We start from the raw sequence: 22,067 nt of genomic DNA on the forward strand, positions 1-22,067 counted from the left end.
TCCCAGTCTGTCACCATTTTCCCCCATCTCTAATCAACCTGTAAGCACAAGGGACAACAATTTTTAAAACTCCCCTGTTTGAACAATTATCAGAAAAGTTTTGCAACATTCAGGCAAATTCCCGAGCTCTCTTCTAGGATTTTCTATTCTTAAGAGTACTTAAGAAAACAGCAAAATAATCCACAAATTTATAACAATAAGCTGTCATGGAATTAAGCAATGTTTCTGAGTAAGGACCAGGCTAAACTCTTGGAACAAGAAGCAACAAGACAGACCTCTGTTTTAAAAAAAGCTACTTTCACCAAGCTAATTTAAAAAGCCTGTCAAATGCAAAAAAAAAAAAGCAGTAACAATTAACTTCAATTGTAACAAAATTTGAATTTTTTTTTCTTTTTACAAGTAAGTTCTATCCCTAATAATAAGGCTGAACAAATGCAAAAAGTGATTTAGCTTAGCATGTGGAAGTCAGTGAACTCAATGCCCACCAATCTTCCCTTTATGTTTCTACCAGATTTTAAGTACCCTGAGAGTAGTTTGCCTTATTTTTCTTTCTATCACAAGTGCTTGGCTCAGAGTTGATATTCAATAATAAAATATTTGTGAACCTAATATTCCTCCTCAGTGCTTACATCTATAGATATCAGAAATTACTTGCAATCCTCCTTATTATGAATAGATAATGAGTAGAGTAGCAGCAACAGTATAACTAAATTAATTTGCTTTTAAAATTACTTCAAAACTAAAACATGAACGTCCACTCAGGTATGATGGATTTAAGAACCTACTGAACCAACCTCTCTCTGGCAGAAAACAACTATAAAACCTGAACAGACTGAAAAGGCAACTATTTAAAAAAACAGTAAACAGAAGCAGACAGACTCTGGTATGAAGTTCATACTCACATACAGTAGGAAAGCCAAGGAACAATACAAGTACGTTCCTGTCACTGCAATTTTTATCCTGAAGCTAAGGCACAGTGGCAAAGAAGCCACAGAAAAGCCAAAAATAGTCTTTCTGGCCTGGGGAACCAGAAAAGTGAAGCTGGAAAACCATGAACACTGAGGGGTAAGGCTGGGGGGAGCCCCAGAAAACAAAGAGCAAGAAAGGAGACCCAAATCCTATCTGAATACAGCTCCAGAATGAACCAGATACTAGAACTAACAAAGACTTCAAAGCAATTATTATAAAAATCCTCAATGAAATAAAATGCTTTCAATACATGAAAAATTTCAAACAAAAAACTTATAAATTATTTAAAAAGAAACAGAAATCCTAGAAGTAAAACCACAATTTCTGAAATAAAAAAATCAGCTGATGGACTTAAGAACCAAGTGGAGATAAAACAAAAAAAGAGTAAGTGAACTTGAAAATAGGTTAAAATTATCCAAGGAGAAGAATAAAAAGAAAAAATATTTTTTTAACAAATGAATAGAGGCTCAGTAATCTGTTATGTATTATCAAATGGCCCAACATATGTGCAATGGGAATACCAAAAGGAGAGGAGGAAGAGAATGGGGCTGATATTTTATTTGAAGAAATAATGGCTGAAAGTTTCCCAAATTCAATGTCAGAGAAATTTTCAGACACAAGATGTCCAGTGAACACCAAGCCCATGCAAAGGCATAGCATTGTCAAGCTGACAAAAAGTTTAAAGAATATTTTTGTTGCCTATAGAATTCTGCGTTTGTAATTCACAGACAAACAGACAAAACTAAAACATAAGAATCAAAGTGACCCTAGTAAACTTCAAGACTATTAAAGTTAGCAAAGCTTCCATCTACTTAAAGTAGAAAGTATTCACTTCAGAGAGAGAGGACAGTTCAGTCTGAACTGTTATCTTAAGTCAGAAAAACAAAACTACAATTCTGTGATATTTTCATCAGGTTACTTCTGAATTTCTATCCTGTTACTGTTTTATCCTTTCATGTAAAACATTGTGAACAAAGTGTATATTTATTGGTTCAATTTTAAATATATTCCAGAGACTCCATTTCCAGGAATGATAAAGTGGCTTCTATCAGATCAGCCCTTCCATAGAAACCAACTATAAAATCTGGATGAAATATAAAAGATTACCTGAAGGAACAAAAGGTAGCAGAAACTAGAATGGAGTCTAGATATGGAAAAAAAAAAAAAAGGAATGGCACTAGGAAAATTTCTAGTTTTATATATGCTCTCCTCCTGAAGATACGCCCCACTCAGAAAAATTCAGGTAAAACTCAGACGGAAACCACAGCCTCAATGGCCTAAGGAGACAAAGGACAGTTCAGAGTGACTACAGCGGCTACAAAGTGAGAGGAGAAATCAGAGAGAAACATAAAGGAGCCCCAAATTCTGCATATGAACTCTGCCCAAATCTCTAGCTGACCAATGACCTATGCAATGCAAGGACAGACTCCCAGCAGCCCAGCTACATCTAAAAGAACTGAAAAAAGATTTAAGCTGCTTCTCACCACAGGAAGAGAGAGCTTGGAGTTGGAGCCCAGCCAAGTTAACTGCCTGCTAAACAACCTCAATGTCCTATGGAGAAACATAACAGAAGCCAGCTCTAGGATGTATCATTTACAACATTCAGAATACACTCCCAAATTAATAAGCATACGAAGAAACAGGAAATGTGACCAACACTCAAGAGAAAAGTCAGTCAAGAAATACCAACCCTGAGATGAATTAGATGTTGGAGTTTGCAGAAAAAGATTTAAAGTAAACATTACGACTATGACCAAAGAAAAAAATGGTACCAATAAAAAAGCAAAAAAAGAAAGTTCAGTAGAGACACAGAAACTAAATTCCCAAATGGAAATCCTAGAAATAAAAACATAGATCACTTGAAATTTTAAAATTTACAAATGAGCTCAAAAGTGGACTGGAGATGACAAAGGAGTCAGTGAACATGAAGACAGAGCAACAGAAATTATTCAATTTCAGAGACAGATAGAAAAAAATACTGTTTCTTCCCTCCCACAAACAAAGTCAACAAAGGCTCAGTGACTTGCAGTGCAATACCAAAAGGTCTAACGTAAGTGGAATTAGAATGCCAGAAGGCAAGGATAAGTAAAAAGGTGCAAATGTATACCTGAAAATATAATGGCCAAAATTTTCCATCTTTAGCAAAAGACACAACTCTACAAATCCGTAAGTTCAGTAAATACTAGGAAATGTAGATACAAATAAAACTAAATCCAGACACATCACAGTCAATCTTCAGAAAACCAAATATAGTAAAATTTTCAAAGCAACCAGAAAAAGATAACACATTATATACAGGGAAACAAAAATACAAAGGAAAGCTGACTTCTCATCAGAAACGATGGAGATGATTCTGCTGAGAGAGAGCATTAAAAAAAGAGAGAGAAAAATAAAGGAGAGAGGTCAGAAGTGGAACAATATCTTGAAAGTACTGAAAGAAAAAAAAACAGAACTATATCCAGCAAAAATATCCTTCCAGAATAAAGGTAAAATAAAATCATTTTTTATAATAAAACTGAGATAATCAGTCACCAGCAGACATACACTGGAAGATATCCAAAAGCAAGGATTGGCTAACATTTTCTGTAAAAGGGCGAAGAGTAAATATTTCAGGCTTTGCAGTCTCTGTCACAACTGCACAATTCTACTATTACGGTGCAAAAGCAGTCATTAAAAAACATAAATGAGCAAAGCAGTGTTCCAATAAAGCTTTATTTATAAAAACAGGGGGACCACATTTGGCCTACAGGCTTCCAAAGTTTGCTGATCCCTGGGCTAAAGAAAATTCTGCAGCTAAAGTAAAGTGATACCACAAGTGGAAAGCTGAGTGTCCAGAAAAGAAAAAAGAACTGCAGATATCACATTAATATATACCTGGATAAATATAAAACACTATTTTTCCCTCTTTACTTCCATAATATACATGAGACTGCTTAAAGCACAAAACCCTGTATTGTAGGGCTTATAACATGTAAATACAGTAATATGACAACTGTAGCATAAAAGACTACAAGCGCTTACATTTTACATAAGGTGGTACAATAGAAAGGATGTATATTATGACTCCAAAATCACCTCTAAGAAATAAAATAGTGCAAAAACAAACAGTTAAAGACCCCAAAGAAATGTTATGATAATTTTTAAAAATTTATTAATATATAACAGATGGACCTATTTGGGGAGTACATGTGACATTTTGATACAATCATATATAATCTATAATTATCAAATCAAGGTAATTGGGATGCCCACCACTTTAAACATTTATCTTTTCTTTATGTTGGGAACATTTGAATTATTATCTTCTAGCTATTCTGAAATATACAGTAGATTACTGTTTACTATCAACCTACTGAATTGTACAACATCAGGTCTTATTTCTTCTATATAACTGTATTTTTGTACCCATTAACCTATCTCACTTCATCCCCTCCTACCCTGGTACCCTTCTCAGCTTCTGACAACTGAAGATTATTCAGCCATAGAAAAGAAAGAAATCCTGTCATCTGCAGCAACATGGACAGAACTGGAGGTCATTATGTTAAGTAAAATGAAATTTTTTAAAAGATGCACTTAACCCAAGAGAAAGCAAAAATGGAAGACAGAAGAACAAAAAACAGATAAGCAAACAGAAAACAAAGAGTAAAATGGTAGGCCTAAATCCAATCATATCAATAGTTATTGTAAATGCCAGTGAACTAAATACTCCAGTTAAGAGGCAAAAATTATTTGAATAGATAAAAGTTTAAGACCCAAGGATGTGTTGCCTAAAAGAGACAAACTAAATATGACACAGGTAAGTTGAAACTAAGAAGGAAAAAGATATAGCATGCAACCATAAGCGTAAGAATGCTGGAGTGTGATATTAACTTCAAATAAAGTAAACAAAGAGCATTACCAGTGATAAAGAAGGATATTTCACAATGATGCAAAGTCCAGTTCATCAGGAAAATGCAACATTCATAAGTGTTTTAATTACAGAGCTTCAAAATTCATGAAGCAAAAATTGACAAAACTGCAGGAAGAAATAGACAAATCCACAATAATAGCTAGAGATTTTAACAGCTCTCTCAGCAATTGATAGAACCACTAAACAAAAAAATCAGTACATAGAAGATCTAAATAACACTGTCAACCACTCTGACCTAAATGACACAGAACACAACTCCACTTGCAAAATATGCATTCTTTTAAGTGCACTTAATACATCCACTATGACAGACCATAAGACAAGCCATAAAATGAGTCTCAAATTTCAAAAGATTGAAATCTTACAGAATATGTTCTTAACCATAATGGAATTAAGCTTAAAAAGACCAGTAACTTTCTAATTTCTACTGGGAAATTTAACAATGCACTCCTATGTAATCCATAGTCAAAGAAGAAATCATGATGTATGACACTAATATTATTACATGCTTGTCTCCTTTACTAAAATGTGAGATCTTAGTAAATAGGACATACTACATATCACAGATTATTTATAATTCTTCTCTTAACCCCCAGTTCCTTGTATGACTACTTCTATAAACTATTCTCTTTCAGAACACCTGTTATTTCTTTCTAAACAAATTATTTTCTGAGAGGGGAGGTGTAAATCTGTTAACCTCTTACTCTTATAAAACTCTTCCCCTCTTCCTTTCCTTTTGTGAGATTTCACTTATTTTTCTACTAAACTTTCGATGGTCTTTTCCAGTTACTTTTCCTATTACCCTCTCTTCTAACTTTAGAAACATATCAAAGCTCTTCTGTTTATATGGTTTTGTTAATTTCATTACACGTATTTGTTGACCAGAGAATTAAACTCCATCTTTAAGACATTGTCGGCTGGACTCGATGGCTCATGCCTATAATTCCAGCACTTTGGGAGGCCAAGGCAGGCGGATCACCTGCGGGCAGCGGTTGTAGACCAGCCTGGCCAACACAGTGAAACCCCACCTGTATTAAAAATACAAAACTTAGCCAGGCATGGTGCTGCATGCCTGTAATCCCAGCTACTCGGAAGGCTGAGGCCGGAGAATCGCTTGAACACAGGAGGTACAGGTTGCAGAGAGCCGAGATCACGCCACTGCACTCCAGCCTCAGCGACAGAGTAAGACTCCATCTCAAAAAAAAAAAAAAAAAAAAAAGGCATTATCATAACTAATGGCTTCAACTATAACGTCAACACATTCAATAACTAATGTAGAACGACCCTATGGTATTCTTCTAAAACCAACTTCCCTCTCAATTGTCCAAGATAATGGCATTTCAGAGATTAGTCATTTTTGATTCTCCCTTTTTCTTCAACTGTGTCAAATCAATCATTAAGCCTTCTCTATTCTTCCTTAAATACATGTTCTCACTTCACTGTCTCATCTTACTATAAAAAATGAAAACAAGGAATAAATGGGTTATAAAAAGTAGTTAAGAAACTGAATCTGCCAGAAACAATCTACTTAATCTGGCAGCAACACATTTTTTGAAATATGTTATTTTCTTTTTTTTTTTTTATTATTATTACACTTTAAGTTTTAGGGTACATGTGCACAACGTGCAGGTGTGTTACATATGTATACATGTGCCATGTTGGTGTGCTGCACTCATTTAACATTAGGTAGATATATTAACATTAGGTATATCTCCTAATGCTATCCCTCCCCACTCCCCACACCCCACAACAGTCCCCGGTGTGTGATGTTCCCCTTCCTGTGTCCATGTGTTCTCACTGTTCAATTCCCACCTATGAGTGAGAACATGCGGTGTTTGGTTTTTTGTCCTTGCGATAGTTTACTGAGAATGATAGTTTCCAGCTTCATCCATGTCTCTACAAAGGACATGAACTCATCATTTTTTATGGCTGCATAGTATTCCATGGTGTGTATGTGCCACATTTTCTTAATCCAGTCTGTCATTGTTGGACATTTAGGTTGGTTCCAAGTCTTTGCTATTGTGAATAGCGACGCAATAAACATACGTGTGCATGTGTCTTTATAGCAGCATGATTTATAATCCTTTGGGTATATACCTAGGAATGGGATGGCTGGGTCAAATGGCATTTCTAGTTCTAGATCCCTGAGGAATCACCACACCGACTTCCACAATGGCTGAACTACTTTACAGTCCCACCAACAGTGTAAAAGTGTTCCTATTTCTCCACATCCTCTCCAGCACCTGTTGCTTCCTGACTTTTTAATGATCGCCATTCTAACTGGTGTGAGATGGTATCTCATTGTGGTTTTGATTTGCATTTCTCTGATGGCCAGTGATGGCGAGCATTTTTTCATGTGTTTTTTGGCTGCGTAAATATCTTCTTTTCAGAAGTGTCTGTTCATATCCTTCGCCCACTTTTTGATGGGGTGGTTTGTTTTTTTCTTGTAAACTTGTTGGAGTTCATTGTAGATTCTGGATATTAGCCCTTTGTCAGATGAGTAGGTTGCAAAAATTTTCTCCCATTCTGTAGGTTGCCTGTTCACTCTGATGGTGGTTTCTTTTGCTGTGCAGAAGTTCTTTAGTTTAACGAGATCCCATTTGTCAATTTTGGCTTTTGTTGCCATTGCTTTTGGTGTTTTAGACATGAAGTCCTTGCCCATGCCTATGTCCTGAATGGTATTGCCTAGGTATTCTTCTAGGGTTTTTATGGTTTTAGGTCTAATATGTAAGTCTTAATCCATCTTGAATTAATTTTTGTATAAGGTGTAAGGAAGAGATCCAGTTTCAGCTTTCTACATATGGCTAGCCAGTTTTCCCAGCACCATTTATTAAATAGGGAATCCTTTCCCCATTTCTTGTTTTTGTCAGGTTTGTCAAAGATCAGATGGTTGTAGATGTGCGGCATTATTTCTGAGGGCTCTGTTCTGTTCCATTGGTCTATATCTATGTTTTGGTACCAGTACCACACTGTTTTGGTTACTGTAGCCTTGTAGTATAGTTTGAAGTCAGGTAGCATGATGCCTCCAGCTTTGTTCTTTGGGCTTAGGATTCACTTGGCAATGTGGGCTCTTTTTTGGTTCCACATGAACTTTAAAGTAGTTTTTTCCAATTCTGTGAAGAAAGTCATTGGTAGCTTAATGGGGATGGCATTGAATCTGTAAATTATGTTGGGCAGTATGGGCATTTTCACGATATTGATTCTTCCTACCCATGAGCATGGAATGTTCTTCCATTTGTTTGTATCCTCTTCTATTTCATTGAGCAGCAGTTTGTAGTTCTCCTTGAAGAGGTCCTTCACATCCCTTATAAGTTGGATTCCTAGGTATTTTATTCTCTTTGAAGCAATTGTGAATGGGAGTTCACTCATGATTTGGCTCTCTGTTTGTCTGTTATTGGTGTATAGGAATCCTTGTGATTTTTGCACATTGATTTTGTGTCCTGAGACTTTGCTGAAGTTGCTTATCAGCTTAAGGAGATTTTGGGCTGAGACGATGGGGTTTTCTAGATATACAATCATGTCATCTGCAAACAGGGACAATTTGACTTCCTCTTTTCCTAATTGAATGCCCTTTATTTCCTTCTCCTTTCTGATTGCCCTGGCCAGAACTTCCAACACTATGTTGAATAGGAGTGGTGAGAGAGGGCATCCCTGTCTTGTGCCAGTTTTCAAAGGGAATGCTTCCAGTTTTTCCCCATTCAGTATGATACTGGCTGTGGGTTTGTCATAGATAGCTCTTATTATTTTGAGATATGTCCCATCAATACCTAATTTATTGAGAGTTTTTAGCATGAAGGGTTGTTGAAATTTGTCAAAGGCCTTTTCTGCATCTATTGAGATAATCATGTGGTTTTTGGCTTTGGTTCTGTTTATATGCTGGCTTATGTTTATTGATTTTCATATGTTGAACCAGCCTTGCATCCCAGGGATGAAGCCCACTTGATCATGGTGGATAAGCTTTTTGATGTGTTGCTGGATTCGGTTTGCCAGTATTTTATTGAGGATTTTTGCATCAATGTTCATCAAGGATATTAGTCTAAAATTCTCTTTTTTTGTTGTGTCTCTGCCAGGCTTTGGTATCAAGGATGATGCTGGCCTCATAAAATGAGTTAGGGAGGATTCCCTCTTTTTCTATTGATTGGAATAGTTTCAGAAGGAATGGTACCAGCTCCTCCTTGTACCTCTGGTAGAATTCGGCTGTGAATCCATCTGGTCCTGGAGTTTTTTTGGTTGGTAAGCTATTCATTATTGCCTCAATTTCAGAGCCTGTTATTGGTCTATTCAGAGATTGAACTTCTTCCTCCTTAGTCTTGAGAGGGTGTATGTGTCGAGGAATTTATCCATTTCTTCTAGATTTTCTAGTTTATTTGCATAGAGGTGTTTATAGTATTCTCTGATGGTAGTTTGTATTTCTGTGGGATCGGTGGTGATAACCCCTTTGTCATTTTTTATTGCGTCTATTTGATTCTTCTCTCTTTTCTTCTTTATTAGTCTTGCTAGCGGTCTATCAATTTTGTTGATCTTTTCAAAAAACCAGCTCCTGGATTCATTGATTTTTTGAACGGTTTTTTTATGTCTCTATCTCCTTCAGTTCTGCTCTGATCTTAGTATTTCTTGCCTTCTGCTAGCTTTTGAATGTGTTTGCTCTTGCTTCTCTAGTTCTTTTAATTGTGATGTTAGGGTGTCAATTTTAGATCTTTCCTGCTTTCTCTTGTGGGCATTTAGTGCTATAAATTTCCCTCTACACACTGCTCTGAATGTGTCCCACAGATTCTGGTATGTTGTGTCTTTGTTCTCGTTGGTTTCAAAGAACATCTTTATTTCTGCCTTCATTTCGTTATGTACCCAGTAGTCATTCAGGAGCAGGTTGTTCAGTTTCCATGTAGTTGAGCGGTTTTGAGTGAGTTTCTTAATCCTGAGTTCTAGTTTGATTGCACTGTGGTCTGAGAGACAGTTTGTTATAATTTCTGTTCTTTTACATTTGCTGAGGAGTGCTTTACTTCCAACTATGTGGTGAATTTTGGAATAGGTGTGGTGTGGTGCTGAAAAGAATGTATATTCTGTTGATTTGGGGTGGAGAGTTCTCTAGATGTCTATTAAGTCTGCTTGGTGCAGAGCTGAGTTCATTTCCTGGATATCCTTGTTAACTCTCTGTCTCATTGATCTGTCTAATGTTGACAGTGGGGTGTTAAAGTCTCCCATTATTATTGTGTGGGAGTCTAAGTCTCTTTGTAGGTCTCTAAGGACTTGCTTTATGAATCTGGGTGCTCCTGTATTGGTGCATATATATTTAGGATAGTTAGCTCTTCTTGTTGAATTGGTCCCTTTACCATTATGTAATGGCCTTCTTTGTCTCTTTTGATCTTTGTTGGTTAAAAGTCTGTTTTATCAGAGACTAGGATTGCAACCCCTGCCTTTTTTTGTTTTCCATTTGGTTGGTAGATCTTCCTCCATCCCTTTATTTTGAGCCTATGTGTGTCTCTGCATGTGAGATGGGTTTCCTGAATACAGCACACTGATGAGTCTTGATTCTTTATCCAATTTGCCAGTCTGTGTCTTTTAATTGTAGCATTTAGCCCATTTACATTTAAGGTTAATATTGTTATGTGTGAATTTGATCCTGTCATTATGATGTTAGCTGGTTATTTTGCTCGTTAGTTGATGCAGTTTCTTCCTAGCAGTGATGGTCTTTACAATTTGACATGTTTTTGCAGTGGCTGGTACCGGTTGTTCTTTCCATGTTTAGTGCTTCCTTCAGGAGCTCTTTTAGGGCAGGCCTTGTGGTGACAAAATCTCTCAGCATTTCTTTGTCCATAAAGGATTTTATTTCCCCTTCACTTATGAAGCTTAGTTTGGCTGGATATGAAATTCTGGGTTGAAAATTCTTTTCTTTAAGAATACTGAATATTGGTCCCCACTCTCTTCTGGCTTGTAGAGTTTGTGCCGAGAGATCAGCTGTTAGTCTGATGGGCTTCCCTTTGTGGGTAACCCGACCTTTCTCTCTGGCTGCCCTTAACATTTTTTCCTTCATTTCAACTTTGGTGAATCTGACAATTATTTGTCTTGGAGTTGCTCTTCTTGAGGAGTATCTTTGTGGCGTTCTCCGTATTTCCTGAATTGAATGTTGGCCTGCCTTGCTAGATTGGGGAAGTTCTCCTGGATAATATCCTGCAGAGTGTTTTCCAACTTGGTTCCATTCTCCCCGTCACTTTCAGGTACACCAATCAGACGTAGATTTGGTTTTTTCACATAGTCCCATATTTCTTGCAGGCTTTGTTCATTTCTTTTTATTCTTTTTTCTCTAAACTTCTCTTCTCACTTAATTTCATTCATTTCGTCTTCCATCGCTGATACCCTTTCTTCCAGTTGATCGCATCGACTACTGAGGCTTGTGCATTCGTCACGTAGTTCTCGTGCCATGGTTTTCAGCTCCATCAGGTCCTTTAAGGACTTCTCTGCATTGGTTATTCTAGTTAGCCATTCGTCTAATTTTTTTTCAAGGTTTTTAACTTCTTTGCCATTGGTTCGAACTTCCTCCTTTAGCTTGGAGTAGAGTTTGATCTTCTGAAGCCTTCTTCTCTCAACTCGTGAAAGTCATTCTCCGTTCAGCTTTGTTCCGTTCCTGGTGAAGAGCTTCATTCCTTTGGAGGAGGAGAGGTGCTCTGATTTTTAGAGTTTCCGGTTTTTCTGCTCTGTTTTTTCCCCATCTTTGTGGTTTTATCCACCTTTGGTCTTTGATGATGGTGACGTACAGATGGGTTTTTGGAGTGGATGTCCTTTCTGTTAGTTTTCCTTCTAACAGTCATGACCCTTGGCTGCAGGTCTGTTGGAGTTTGCTGGAGGACCACTCCTGACCTGTTTGCCTGGGTATCAGCAGCGGTGGCTGCAGAACAGCGGATATTCGTGAACCACAAATGCTGCTGCCTGGGGGCAGTCTGCCCGTTCTCAGATCTCAAGCTGCGTGCTGGGAGAACCACTACTCTCTTCAAAGCTGTCAGACAGGGACATTTACGTCTGCAGAGGTTACTGCTGCCTTTTGTTTGTCTGTGCCCTGCCCCTAGAGGTGGAGCCTACAGAGGCAGGCAGGCCTCCTTGAGCTGTGGTGGGCTACACCCAGTTCAAGGTTCCCGGCCGCTTTGTTTACCTACTCAAGCCTCAGCAATGGCGGGCACCCCTCCCCCAGCCTCGCTGCCGCCTTGCAGTTTGATCTCAGACTGCTGTGCTAGCAATGAGCAAGGCTCCGTGGGCGTAGGACCCTCCGAGACAGGTGCAGGATATAATCTCCTGGTGTGCCGTTTGTTAAGCCTGTTGGTAAAGCGCAGTATTAGGGTGGGAGTGACCCGATTTTCCAGGTGCCGTCTGTCACCCCTTTCTTTGACTAGGAAAGGGAATTCCCTGACCCCTTGCACTTCCCGGGTGAGGCAATGCCTCACCCTGCTTCGGCTCATGCACGGTGCGCTGCACCCACTGTCCGGCACTCCCCAGTGAGATGAACCTGGTACCTCAGTTGGAGATGCAGAAATCACCCGTCTTCTGCGTCACTCACGCTGGGAGCTGTAGACTGAAGCTGTTCCTATTCGGCCATCTTGGCTCTACTCCCTGAAATGTTATTCTTTCTCTAAAAGTAAATGGTATCTTCACCTCAACAAAAGCAAAAGTGACCAATCCAGTATAAACATCATTTTTGCCTTTGGCAAATTAATGGTGCAGAGGGATGTTGACATCTCAAAGAACAAGGTGGAATCAGGTGACAATTCAGATCTTTCTGTCAGCAAAACTGAACTGCTGGCCTTGTAAAATATATGTGAAAGCAGTGTTTCAAAAACCATCGGTGGTGAAGACCAGTTTTGCTTGTTTTTTGATTTTCAATCAGTCATGAGCAAATAACTTTTATAAAACACAATAAGAATGAATTTTAAGACACATAAAATACAAGTTCAATTTTCATATTATAAAATTCAATAAACCATTATTCTGTCAAATTCCTACAAGTTTCTAAATGCTGACTTTCACTTTCTGTACTTATCCATTGCAGGTTACTAACAAACAGTTCACTGCACTTCACTGATAATGTGGACCACACTTTTAAAAATGCTGTATTAAAGGACTCACCCCAAAATTTAAAAAGTCTCAGTCTTACCAGACCTCTTCCAAACCCAGTATCTACTAAGTAAGATAGAAGTTAGGCAAAGACGTTGAGGCAGAATTCCTGAAACAGGGGATAAGGGATAGACTCCAGAATAAAACTTCTTCATGGCAATACTTCCATGCCATAGCAGTGGTCAGAACAGCCCCACACACTAAGACTAGAGCTGGCCTCTTTGAAAGGGTTATGACTATGAAACACCTGCATGGAAAAATGCATGTACATGCGTGTGCATGTTTATGCCTAGTGAGTATACATGTGTAGATGTGAATTAAACATCATGATTAATCTATCTAATGAAAAGAACAACTCAATTTGGCTGTAATTCTTAAGCTTTTCTGATGAAAAGCACATCACTGTAAAAATACAATTCACTTTATCTGACATATAATGTAGGCTTTTGACTAAGCAGAGCCCGAAAGAGAAATCAAATGCACAACAAATAGATGTAAAACTCTAGGCAACAAAGATGATCTTCAATGTCTTTATCAGTCAAAGCCCCAAAACATCCTAATTTATTTTAGGACCTAAAGATTGATAAATCAGTTTAACCAACAGCAGTAATATATGCAGAGACCTGGAGTACAGCATGCACTATGAATAAGTGAGATTGACATTTTCAAAAATAAAATTCATCCAGCCAAATGGAAAAATAATAACAATCATTAGCAGCTGCTAGATTTGTTCAGCTCACAGTAGCTCAGCAAGCTTTCTAAAGCCTCCCACAAAAAATAATTTCCCTGAGTTTTAGGATGTGTCTATACTATCTTCAAATAACCTCATCAGTAAAATCTTTTTTAAAGGTTATAGGAATTTGAAAATTACTTTAAAAATAATCATTTTTAAAATCAGTTTGACGGTATAAATCAAATGGCTTTACTATGTCTTTATCAATGGCTCAATTTTAGTTCCACTGTGCATATAAAAATTGTGGATGTCTAAAGATGTTCTTCTTTCTGCTCTCAGCATATTCACATAATAACTGCATTACCCCAAATTTAGCGTATGAGAATCTAAAAGAAACTAATATTTCTGCCATTGGACTGGGTCTATTTTAAATATTCTGAAACCCAAAATTAGACAATAGAAGCCCATAAATTATTAAATTCTATGCATTATAAGTAAAAATTTGAAATTATAAATATAGTTTAAATAAGATTTTTAAATCTTGCTAAATATTAGTAACATATTCATGCTGTCTCTTTTAAATCAAACAAAACAGCACTAGATCTTTACCTGGGCTTAATATTAACTTAGCAAGAATCCAACTTACAGAGATAAAGAGAAAAACTGTTATTATTCCATGATTTTATGGAGAAAAAAGACAGGGAAATAAATACATACTATATATTTACTATTGCACACACTTTAACTGTTATTTCATGGATTCCTTACCTAATGTTTAAATGAGTTAAGTACCATCTACCACCTTTCACCATAAAGAAACTAGCTCTGGGAGTTCAAGCCACTCTCCCAACACTAAACAATCAAGTGCTGGAATTCACACCTAGGTCTATCCACTCCAGAGAGACTCTTGTCTATCCTTCTACTGTGCCATTACGAAACAGCTACACTACTCTATTTCTCAAATTTCCATAAAAGTACATAATTAACTCAGAAAGCTCTCAAATGAGGTTAAAAGAAAAAACTTAGGAATCTCAGTCTGGCTCTACACTTATGGTGACTTTTTGAGCTTTGTATATCGTAAACACAGTGACTGCATCAAGTTACTCTATCAAAACAAAGGTTTAAACAAAATGCAAAGGTTCTGAGAAAAGGTATTCTACCTTAGGCATCTTTCCATACACTCAGTAACCAACAAATTGCCTTACATATATTTGGTCTTCAATAAACATCTGATGCACTGAGAGATGAATAAATACAAGAGGAAGAATGGGAGAGAAAAGGAGAAGGAAGAACTTAAAGGCAGGATTCAATTAATATCAACTAATATCTCTCTTCTGTGATATTACAGTATTAGATAAATGCTTCCAAAAACCTTTTTATTTTACCTAATGATTCAGTGAAAAATAATGGAAGGGAGGAGGAACTAAGTGGGGACAAAAAAGTAGGGTATGTGGGAAGCTTGGATAGAATGTCATATAATGATTAAAGCAGCTTTTGCTGGCCTTTAGATTAAATCTCAGCCCATTATTAAAAATTAGTACCTGGGCCAGGCACGGTGGCTCACACCTGTAATCCCAGTACTTTGGGAGGCCGAAGCGGGCAGATCACTTGAGGTCGGGAGTTTGAGACCAGCCTTGCCAACATGACAAAACCCCGTCTCTACCAAAAATACAAAAATTAGGTGGGTGTGGTGGCACATGCCTGTAGTCCCAGCTACTCCAGAGGGCTGAGGCAGAAGAATTGCTTGAACCCGGGAGGCAGAGGTTGCAGTGAGCCAAGATCATGTCACTGCACTCTAGCCTGGGCAATAGAGCAAGACTCTGTCTCAAAAAGAAAAAAAATTATTAGTACCTGGTTTTTCATAGAAACTTGCAGCACTTAAAATATTATCTAAATAATACCTTTAAAAGCCATGTAGTCTCTTGAAACTGAGAGGAAAAGATACAAGGGAAAGACACATTCTTTGAAACAACAGGACAGCTAAAATAAGACCCTGACTTCTATTACAGCTCTTTCCCACATATCTATTTCACCTTAAATAGACAAGTTATTAACAAATTATCAAAAGCCTATAACAAGAAATAATATAAATTTTTACAATCTTTAACAATTTGAAAAATAGATATTTTAATTTCAAAAAATACATAACATACAGAAAAGAACAGGTAGAGGTAAATGGAAAAATGTACTATTCACTTCCACATTAACTAATTAGGAAACTGCTGACCTTTCTATTGCCCATAAGAGAAAGTCACACAAAAGATAATAAAAACAATAATAATTCATCTTTCTAGGATAATCTAATAGCAAAGACATTGAGTCAAAGGTAACCATCTTTCCTAACAGTTTAGCAATTACAAAATATATCTCCTTTTCTGAAAAAAGCTTTCAGTACCAAGTTTATTAACAACTTCCAATTTAGACAAAAGTCCATGTACTAACAGAAAATAGGGACCCTCTCTCTCTAGTCTTGCTTTCTGTGATATGTTCATCAAATTAAGTAAACATGTTTTTACTTCTCTCTTAATTTTTAAAATGTGAACATTCAGTAACTGGGCCAGTCTTTACCTCCAGGTTAACTTTTTCATTGGATCGCAATTCCCTTGTAAATAACACACTTTCGTTCCAAAAGGCTTTTCACTATTCTTTCTGTCTAGGTAACATCCAAAGACAAACCCCACAGAGACAACTATATGAACCCAGTGTTCACATAACCCGAAGTAAGTTTACCATGACTGCTGTAGCCCTGGTGCCAACAACCACCCCACGACCAGCCCTTTATACAGTCACAAATATTTATTGAGGGTCTATTAGGTGCCAAATGTTCGTTTAGCACATATTTTTCGAAGGGTATTATCATGTGAGCATCAACAAAGTAATAGATGTAGGAGAGATGATATTACTCTCACAGCACACATGAAAAAAACTAAAGCACGGAGAGGCTAAGCAACTTGGCCAAAAGCCTGGAGGCCAGCCCAAGAGCCCAGCGAACCTGACTGCCACTGCACATGCCAGCACACTCACTACAGGCCTGAGTGCATACAGACTTTGTAGTGAGGAGGGCCAAGCATGATCCACCCGAATCATGAAGAGATGAGATTTCAAAGACTCCTTCAGCTATTCAGTGCCTATCGCAATTCATCCAGAGTTGAAGCCTAGTTGTAGTAAAGGAACAGAGATCATAAACTGCAGGTTTTAAAACGTCAAGGGGGCTCCGTATGTAGGAGTGATATTGTGGGTAATTTACAATTTTACTTAATATTTTTCTATTGTATCTTTTTAACCATAAAACCACATTATTTTTATAACAGTAAAAGATCAAACTAGCTCTATTTTTGCAAATGGTAGATGCTTAATTTACACTAAAAGATTTTGGCAAAATAAAGGCTCCTGTGACAATGGTAGACTTGAAAAAAAGGAAAGACAAGGGAGAAACTCAAAACTAAGACAAATGGAACAGAAGGAGCATTAAGCCCTCAGAGAATAAATTTACTGAGTTGAAAAGATGCAATATCTATTTTACCACAGTGAACAAATTTAAAAGAGGAATCAGTTCTTATTCCATGTTCCCTCAGAGCAGGAGAGTACAGAATAAAGTGCTAAAAGTGGATCTGACAAAGGGTCTTATTAGAAGGTGCCATGCTTTGGTGAGTGATGCCCAAGAGTGTGAGCACAAGTTAGTGTCAGGTGATAACGAGGATAACTGAAATATTCATGTTGGCCGCACTAGTTCTATGCCCAGAGTGGTAGGGGCAAAAGATCCATTCACAGAACAAGTCTGTGCCTTCAGAAAGTAAACAGCCACAAATCCCAGGATTGCATCTTCAAGAGCCAGATTTATGTGCTCCATTTACTCTCTCAGAAGTCACCTGGGTCAGGGAAAGGAATAACAAGTCCTACAAGAACAAATTACTGATGATTCCAGAAGATTCTTTCTTCACTTGTTAACATTCAACCTCTCCCCACCGTTGCACTTCCAAGATAACTGTTCCTGGTTCAAAAGGCCCCTTGAGCCCTCTCTTCTCCTCACACTCCCGTTCAAAAGGCCCCTCAGGCCCTGTCTCCTCCTCACACCCCTCCTCTGGCTGTCCGCCTCTCTTCTACTGCCTTTCCTCCCTTTGTCACTCATCACTGCATTGCGCTGGCATTGCTTATTCACGTCGACTGTCTTCACCAAACCATAAGACCTTCGATGTCCAGCTCTATCTTGGTCATCTGTGTCCCCTAATAATTAGCACAGCCCCTGGCACATACATGGAACCCACAACTGTTTTGTGATTTAGGAGAGATTGGCAAAAGACTCCATTTCTGAAAATTTTTGCTTTTACTCAATAAATAAGAATATGGATAATGAAGCACTTAAGTAGAAGAAAAAAATACATTCAGTTTACCTACTAAAATACTTCAAAGTAAAGCCTCATTAATACAACCTACTTTGACTTAAGAACTGATTATTAGTTTAGCTGGACTGAAATGTACTGTGACAACTCATGTGGACAGAGTGTGCAGGAAACATGAAGAGCAGAGCTACCATGGTGAGGGAGAGAAGTAAGGAGGCTCTGCATTTGCCTGTTTCTCAAGAGTGAACTTCAAGGACCACAGAATGATTTTTACGTGAAAAAGGGTGTTACTTTCATAAATAAACATAATCGAAAGAAAATCTAATGTCCAGCCCAACATCTGGTCAATAGCTGGTCGGTGTTTATCACACCCAGCAGGCCACACCTGGATCTCACTGTACAGTCTCCCAGAATCCACACTGAACACCACTCCTCCATGCCATCCCTCACTCACTCAGCCCTTGCCAGGCAGCCAGGAAATACACGGGGCTTAACACGTCCAGCTGGTATTTTAAGCAAAGAAATCTTCCCCTGATGTTAGCTTTGGTTTTCCTTTTCACGTGTCCCGCTTTTTAATGCCAGTCTTAAGGTTCCTGAGAAAATGCATCGAGACAAGAAAAAAAGGAGATGGCAGGGTGGTTAAGAGGACAGCTTTGGAGCTGGCAGATCTCAGTGAAATTCCGATCTTTTCACTTACTGGGGAATTATCTCCGAGTCTTGGTTTCCTTATCAATAAAAATAGTAATAGAACTTACTGGGTAATCATGAAGCTTAAATAAGGCAATGCATAAAAATTACTTAATAAATTTTAACAATTATTATTCTCTGCATCAAAGACAGATTAGCACGATAGTTAAAAGCATGCATCATATTGCCTGAGTTTAAATCCCTGCTCTGCCACTTCCTAGCTATTTTGGCAAATTACTTAACCTCCTGTGTCCCAGTGACCACTAAATGGAGTTCCTGGGACAATTATATGTGGAATACATTTAAAGTAATTAGGACAGTGCCTGACACAGAATAAGCTCTCAATAGATATTAGCTGTTATTAACTACCGACACCTAGAAAAGAGTTCCTACACATCAAATTTTAAAATCTGGAAGGTGACAAATGCTATGAAAAAGCAATTTATAGAAAGCATATAAATAGCCAATAATATTAAAATATGCTCAGCCTCATTCATTATTAACGGAATGCAAATTTAAAACAATGATTTAGTTTTTCAACTGAGATTTTGTAAAAATTAAAAGAAGGGTAATATTAAATGACAGTGAGCAGAAAAATATGCACTCCCAATATATAGTTGATGAAAATGTAAATCTGCACATTTTTGAAAAGTGCGTGACATTATCTATCAAAAGTGCAGGCCAGGTGCTGTGGCTAACACCTGTAATCCCACAATTTTTGGGAGGCTGAGGGAGGAGGACTGCTTGAGCCCAGGAGTTCAACATCATCTTGGGCAACAAAGCAAGATCCCATCTCTACAAAAGATTTTATTTTTTAAATTAGCCAGGCTTGGTGGCATGCACCTATAGACCCAGGTACTTGGGAGGCTGAGGCAGGAGTATCCCTCAAGCTCAGGAGTCTGAGGTTGCAGTGAGCTATGATCACGCCACTCCACTCCAGCCTGGATGACAGAGTAAAAACCCTGTCTCAAAAAAAAAAACGGTGGGGTACAGTGGCTCATGCCTGTAATCTCAGCACTTTGGGAGGCCGAGACAGGTGGATCACTTGAGGTCAGGAGTTCGAAACCAGCCTGGGAAACATGGTAAAACCCCGTCTCTACTAAAAACACAAAAATTAGTTGAATGTGGTGGTGCATGCCTGTGATCCCAGCTACTCAGGAGGCTGAGACACAAGAAATGCTTGAATCCAGGAGATGGAGGTTACAGTGAGCCGAGATTGCACCACTGCACTCCAGCTTGGGCAACACAGTGAGACTATCTTTTAAAAAAAAAAAAAAAAAAAAAAAAAAAGTGTACAAACACATTCATTTGACTCAGCAGTTCCATCTCCAGAACTAAATCCAAAAGAAATATTCATCAAAGTGGGCAAACATATGTAAAAGAAACCAGAAACACCACCACATGGCCATCAATAGAGCACTGGTTAAATAAATAGCTTTACACCAACACAGTGGAAAATAGCCATTAAAAAAAATACTGAATATCCACATATACAGAAATGAAAACATATTCACTACATACTAAGAATAAAGTTATAGACCAGTATAATATGTCATTTTTATTTTTAAATACAAAACAAAATTACACATCTATTTATTTATCTCTGTGCTTGCAAACATCTGAAAGATGCCAGTAACTATATTTGGCAAATGTGTTATCTACATTAAATTTTGCAATACATCTGTACCACTTTTTATTTTCATTTTATTTTTTTTTTTTTTGATATGGAGTCTCACTCTGTCCCCCAGGCTACAGCGCAGTGGCGCAATCTCGGCTCACTGCAACCTCTGACTCCCTGGTTCAAGCGATTCTCCTGCCTCAGCCTCCTGAGCAACTGAGATTACAGACACACGACACCACGCCCAGCTAATTTTTGTGTTTTTAGTAGGGACAGGGTTTCACTGTGTTGGCCAGGATGGTCTCGATCTCCTGACCTCGTGATCCGTCCGCCTCAGCCTCCCAAAGTGCTGGGATTACAGGCGTGAACCACCACACCCAGCCCCACTTTTTATTTTTTACTTGTTTTTTAAAGAAAGTATAAGAACAAAAATGGTTAAAAGCACAGATTCTACAGCCAAATCTACATTCTGGATTTGCATGTCTGCTACCTATCAGCAATGTGACCTCTACGCCTCAGTATTCCCAATGTATAGCAAAGACACCTATATACTAACAGTAACAACAATAACATGTTATAGAGCTCTGGTGAGCATTAAATGAGTTAAACAGAAAAATCTTAGAACAATGTATAGCAGAGGGTAGGCACTATATAGGACATGTCCACTATTACTAACCTTGAATAGCATTGTTAGAGATTACTTCAACCAAGCCATCCCATAGAAGCCCATCTAAAGTGACCAACAAAATTATCAGTAGACAATTGGCACAGCAAATACACTGGCTCTCGGTAGCCAATTAGCAATGTGAAGTATTAAAACCGCCTGGCAATCTAGGATTTCGATTCTAGCTAGGCTTTCTCTTGTCCTCAACTTCCTCATCTGTTCAAAGGAGGAAGATGACTTAGATAACTGACAAATCTAATATCCTAATAGGATAACTTTACTGTTTAAATAATGATAGATCTTTATAGTTGCCTCAAAAATGTACTCCAGTCAGTAGATCCAGAACCTGAAACACAATTCCATACTAAAATACATGCTCCATAAGAGAGAAACTCCTTCAAAAACAGTCTCTTGGAACACACTGCAGCAGAAAAGGACTTCCTCCATCTGAACATAATCGAATTGCATTTCCCTACAAGCATACTGTAACTCACAGATCTCATTCATAGATAGTTTCCTCTCACCTATCCCACTGCCCACACCATAAATACAAATTAGTGATATTTTACTCTATATTCACCAAGACTCTATGGTTTCATAACCACAAGAAGACCAAGTAACTTTTTCCCGCCTGCTAAAAATTCAAACATACTGCACAGTGAAAAATGCCTCACATACACACAAACCAACATAAAACACTTACACGAAATGCTGCAAGAATGATTCTTGTTACTTTCTCTTTGACAGACTCCTGAAGGATATCAGACAGAACTGGAATGATATTATAGCGCCGCAGGTGTTCACACATTTGAGGACTGAATGCCAGGAGCCATATTGAAAAAATCATTTGATACTGGAGCTGAAAGCCACACTTGTTACTCAACACTCCCATTATGCTGAAAAAAAAAAAAAACACACACACACATTTACAAAACATTTAAGAAAGAAGAAATAAGCAATTATTCTCTTTTTGCACTAATGGAACAGGTCTCTCTGAATTATGTCCTGTTTCTTTTCTGCCAGCAATAACAAGCAGCTAAATTGCTACTCACAGAGAACCATTTCCAGTACAGCTCCACTTAACCCTCTCTCCAAAAGTCACAGGA

The 22,067-nt window shown here is 37.9% G+C and overlaps 1 protein-coding gene across 6 annotated transcripts in view; it reads right to left on the reverse strand.

The window, feature by feature from the left end:
* ATP6V1H (ATPase H+ transporting V1 subunit H) overlaps nucleotides 1–22,067 on the reverse strand; it is a 129,417-nt gene that overhangs the window by 56,994 nt on the left and 50,356 nt on the right. For all 6 annotated transcript variants that reach the window (NM_001132619.1, XM_054560921.2, XM_009243807.4 and 3 more), the window contains 1 exon segment: nucleotides 21,665–21,857. In NM_001132619.1, the coding sequence (NP_001126091.1) occupies nucleotides 21,665–21,857 (193 nt within the window).

Source organism: Pongo abelii, chromosome 7, assembly GCF_028885655.2.
Source record: "Pongo abelii isolate AG06213 chromosome 7, NHGRI_mPonAbe1-v2.0_pri, whole genome shotgun sequence".
NCBI lineage: Eukaryota > Metazoa > Chordata > Mammalia > Primates > Hominidae > Pongo > Pongo abelii.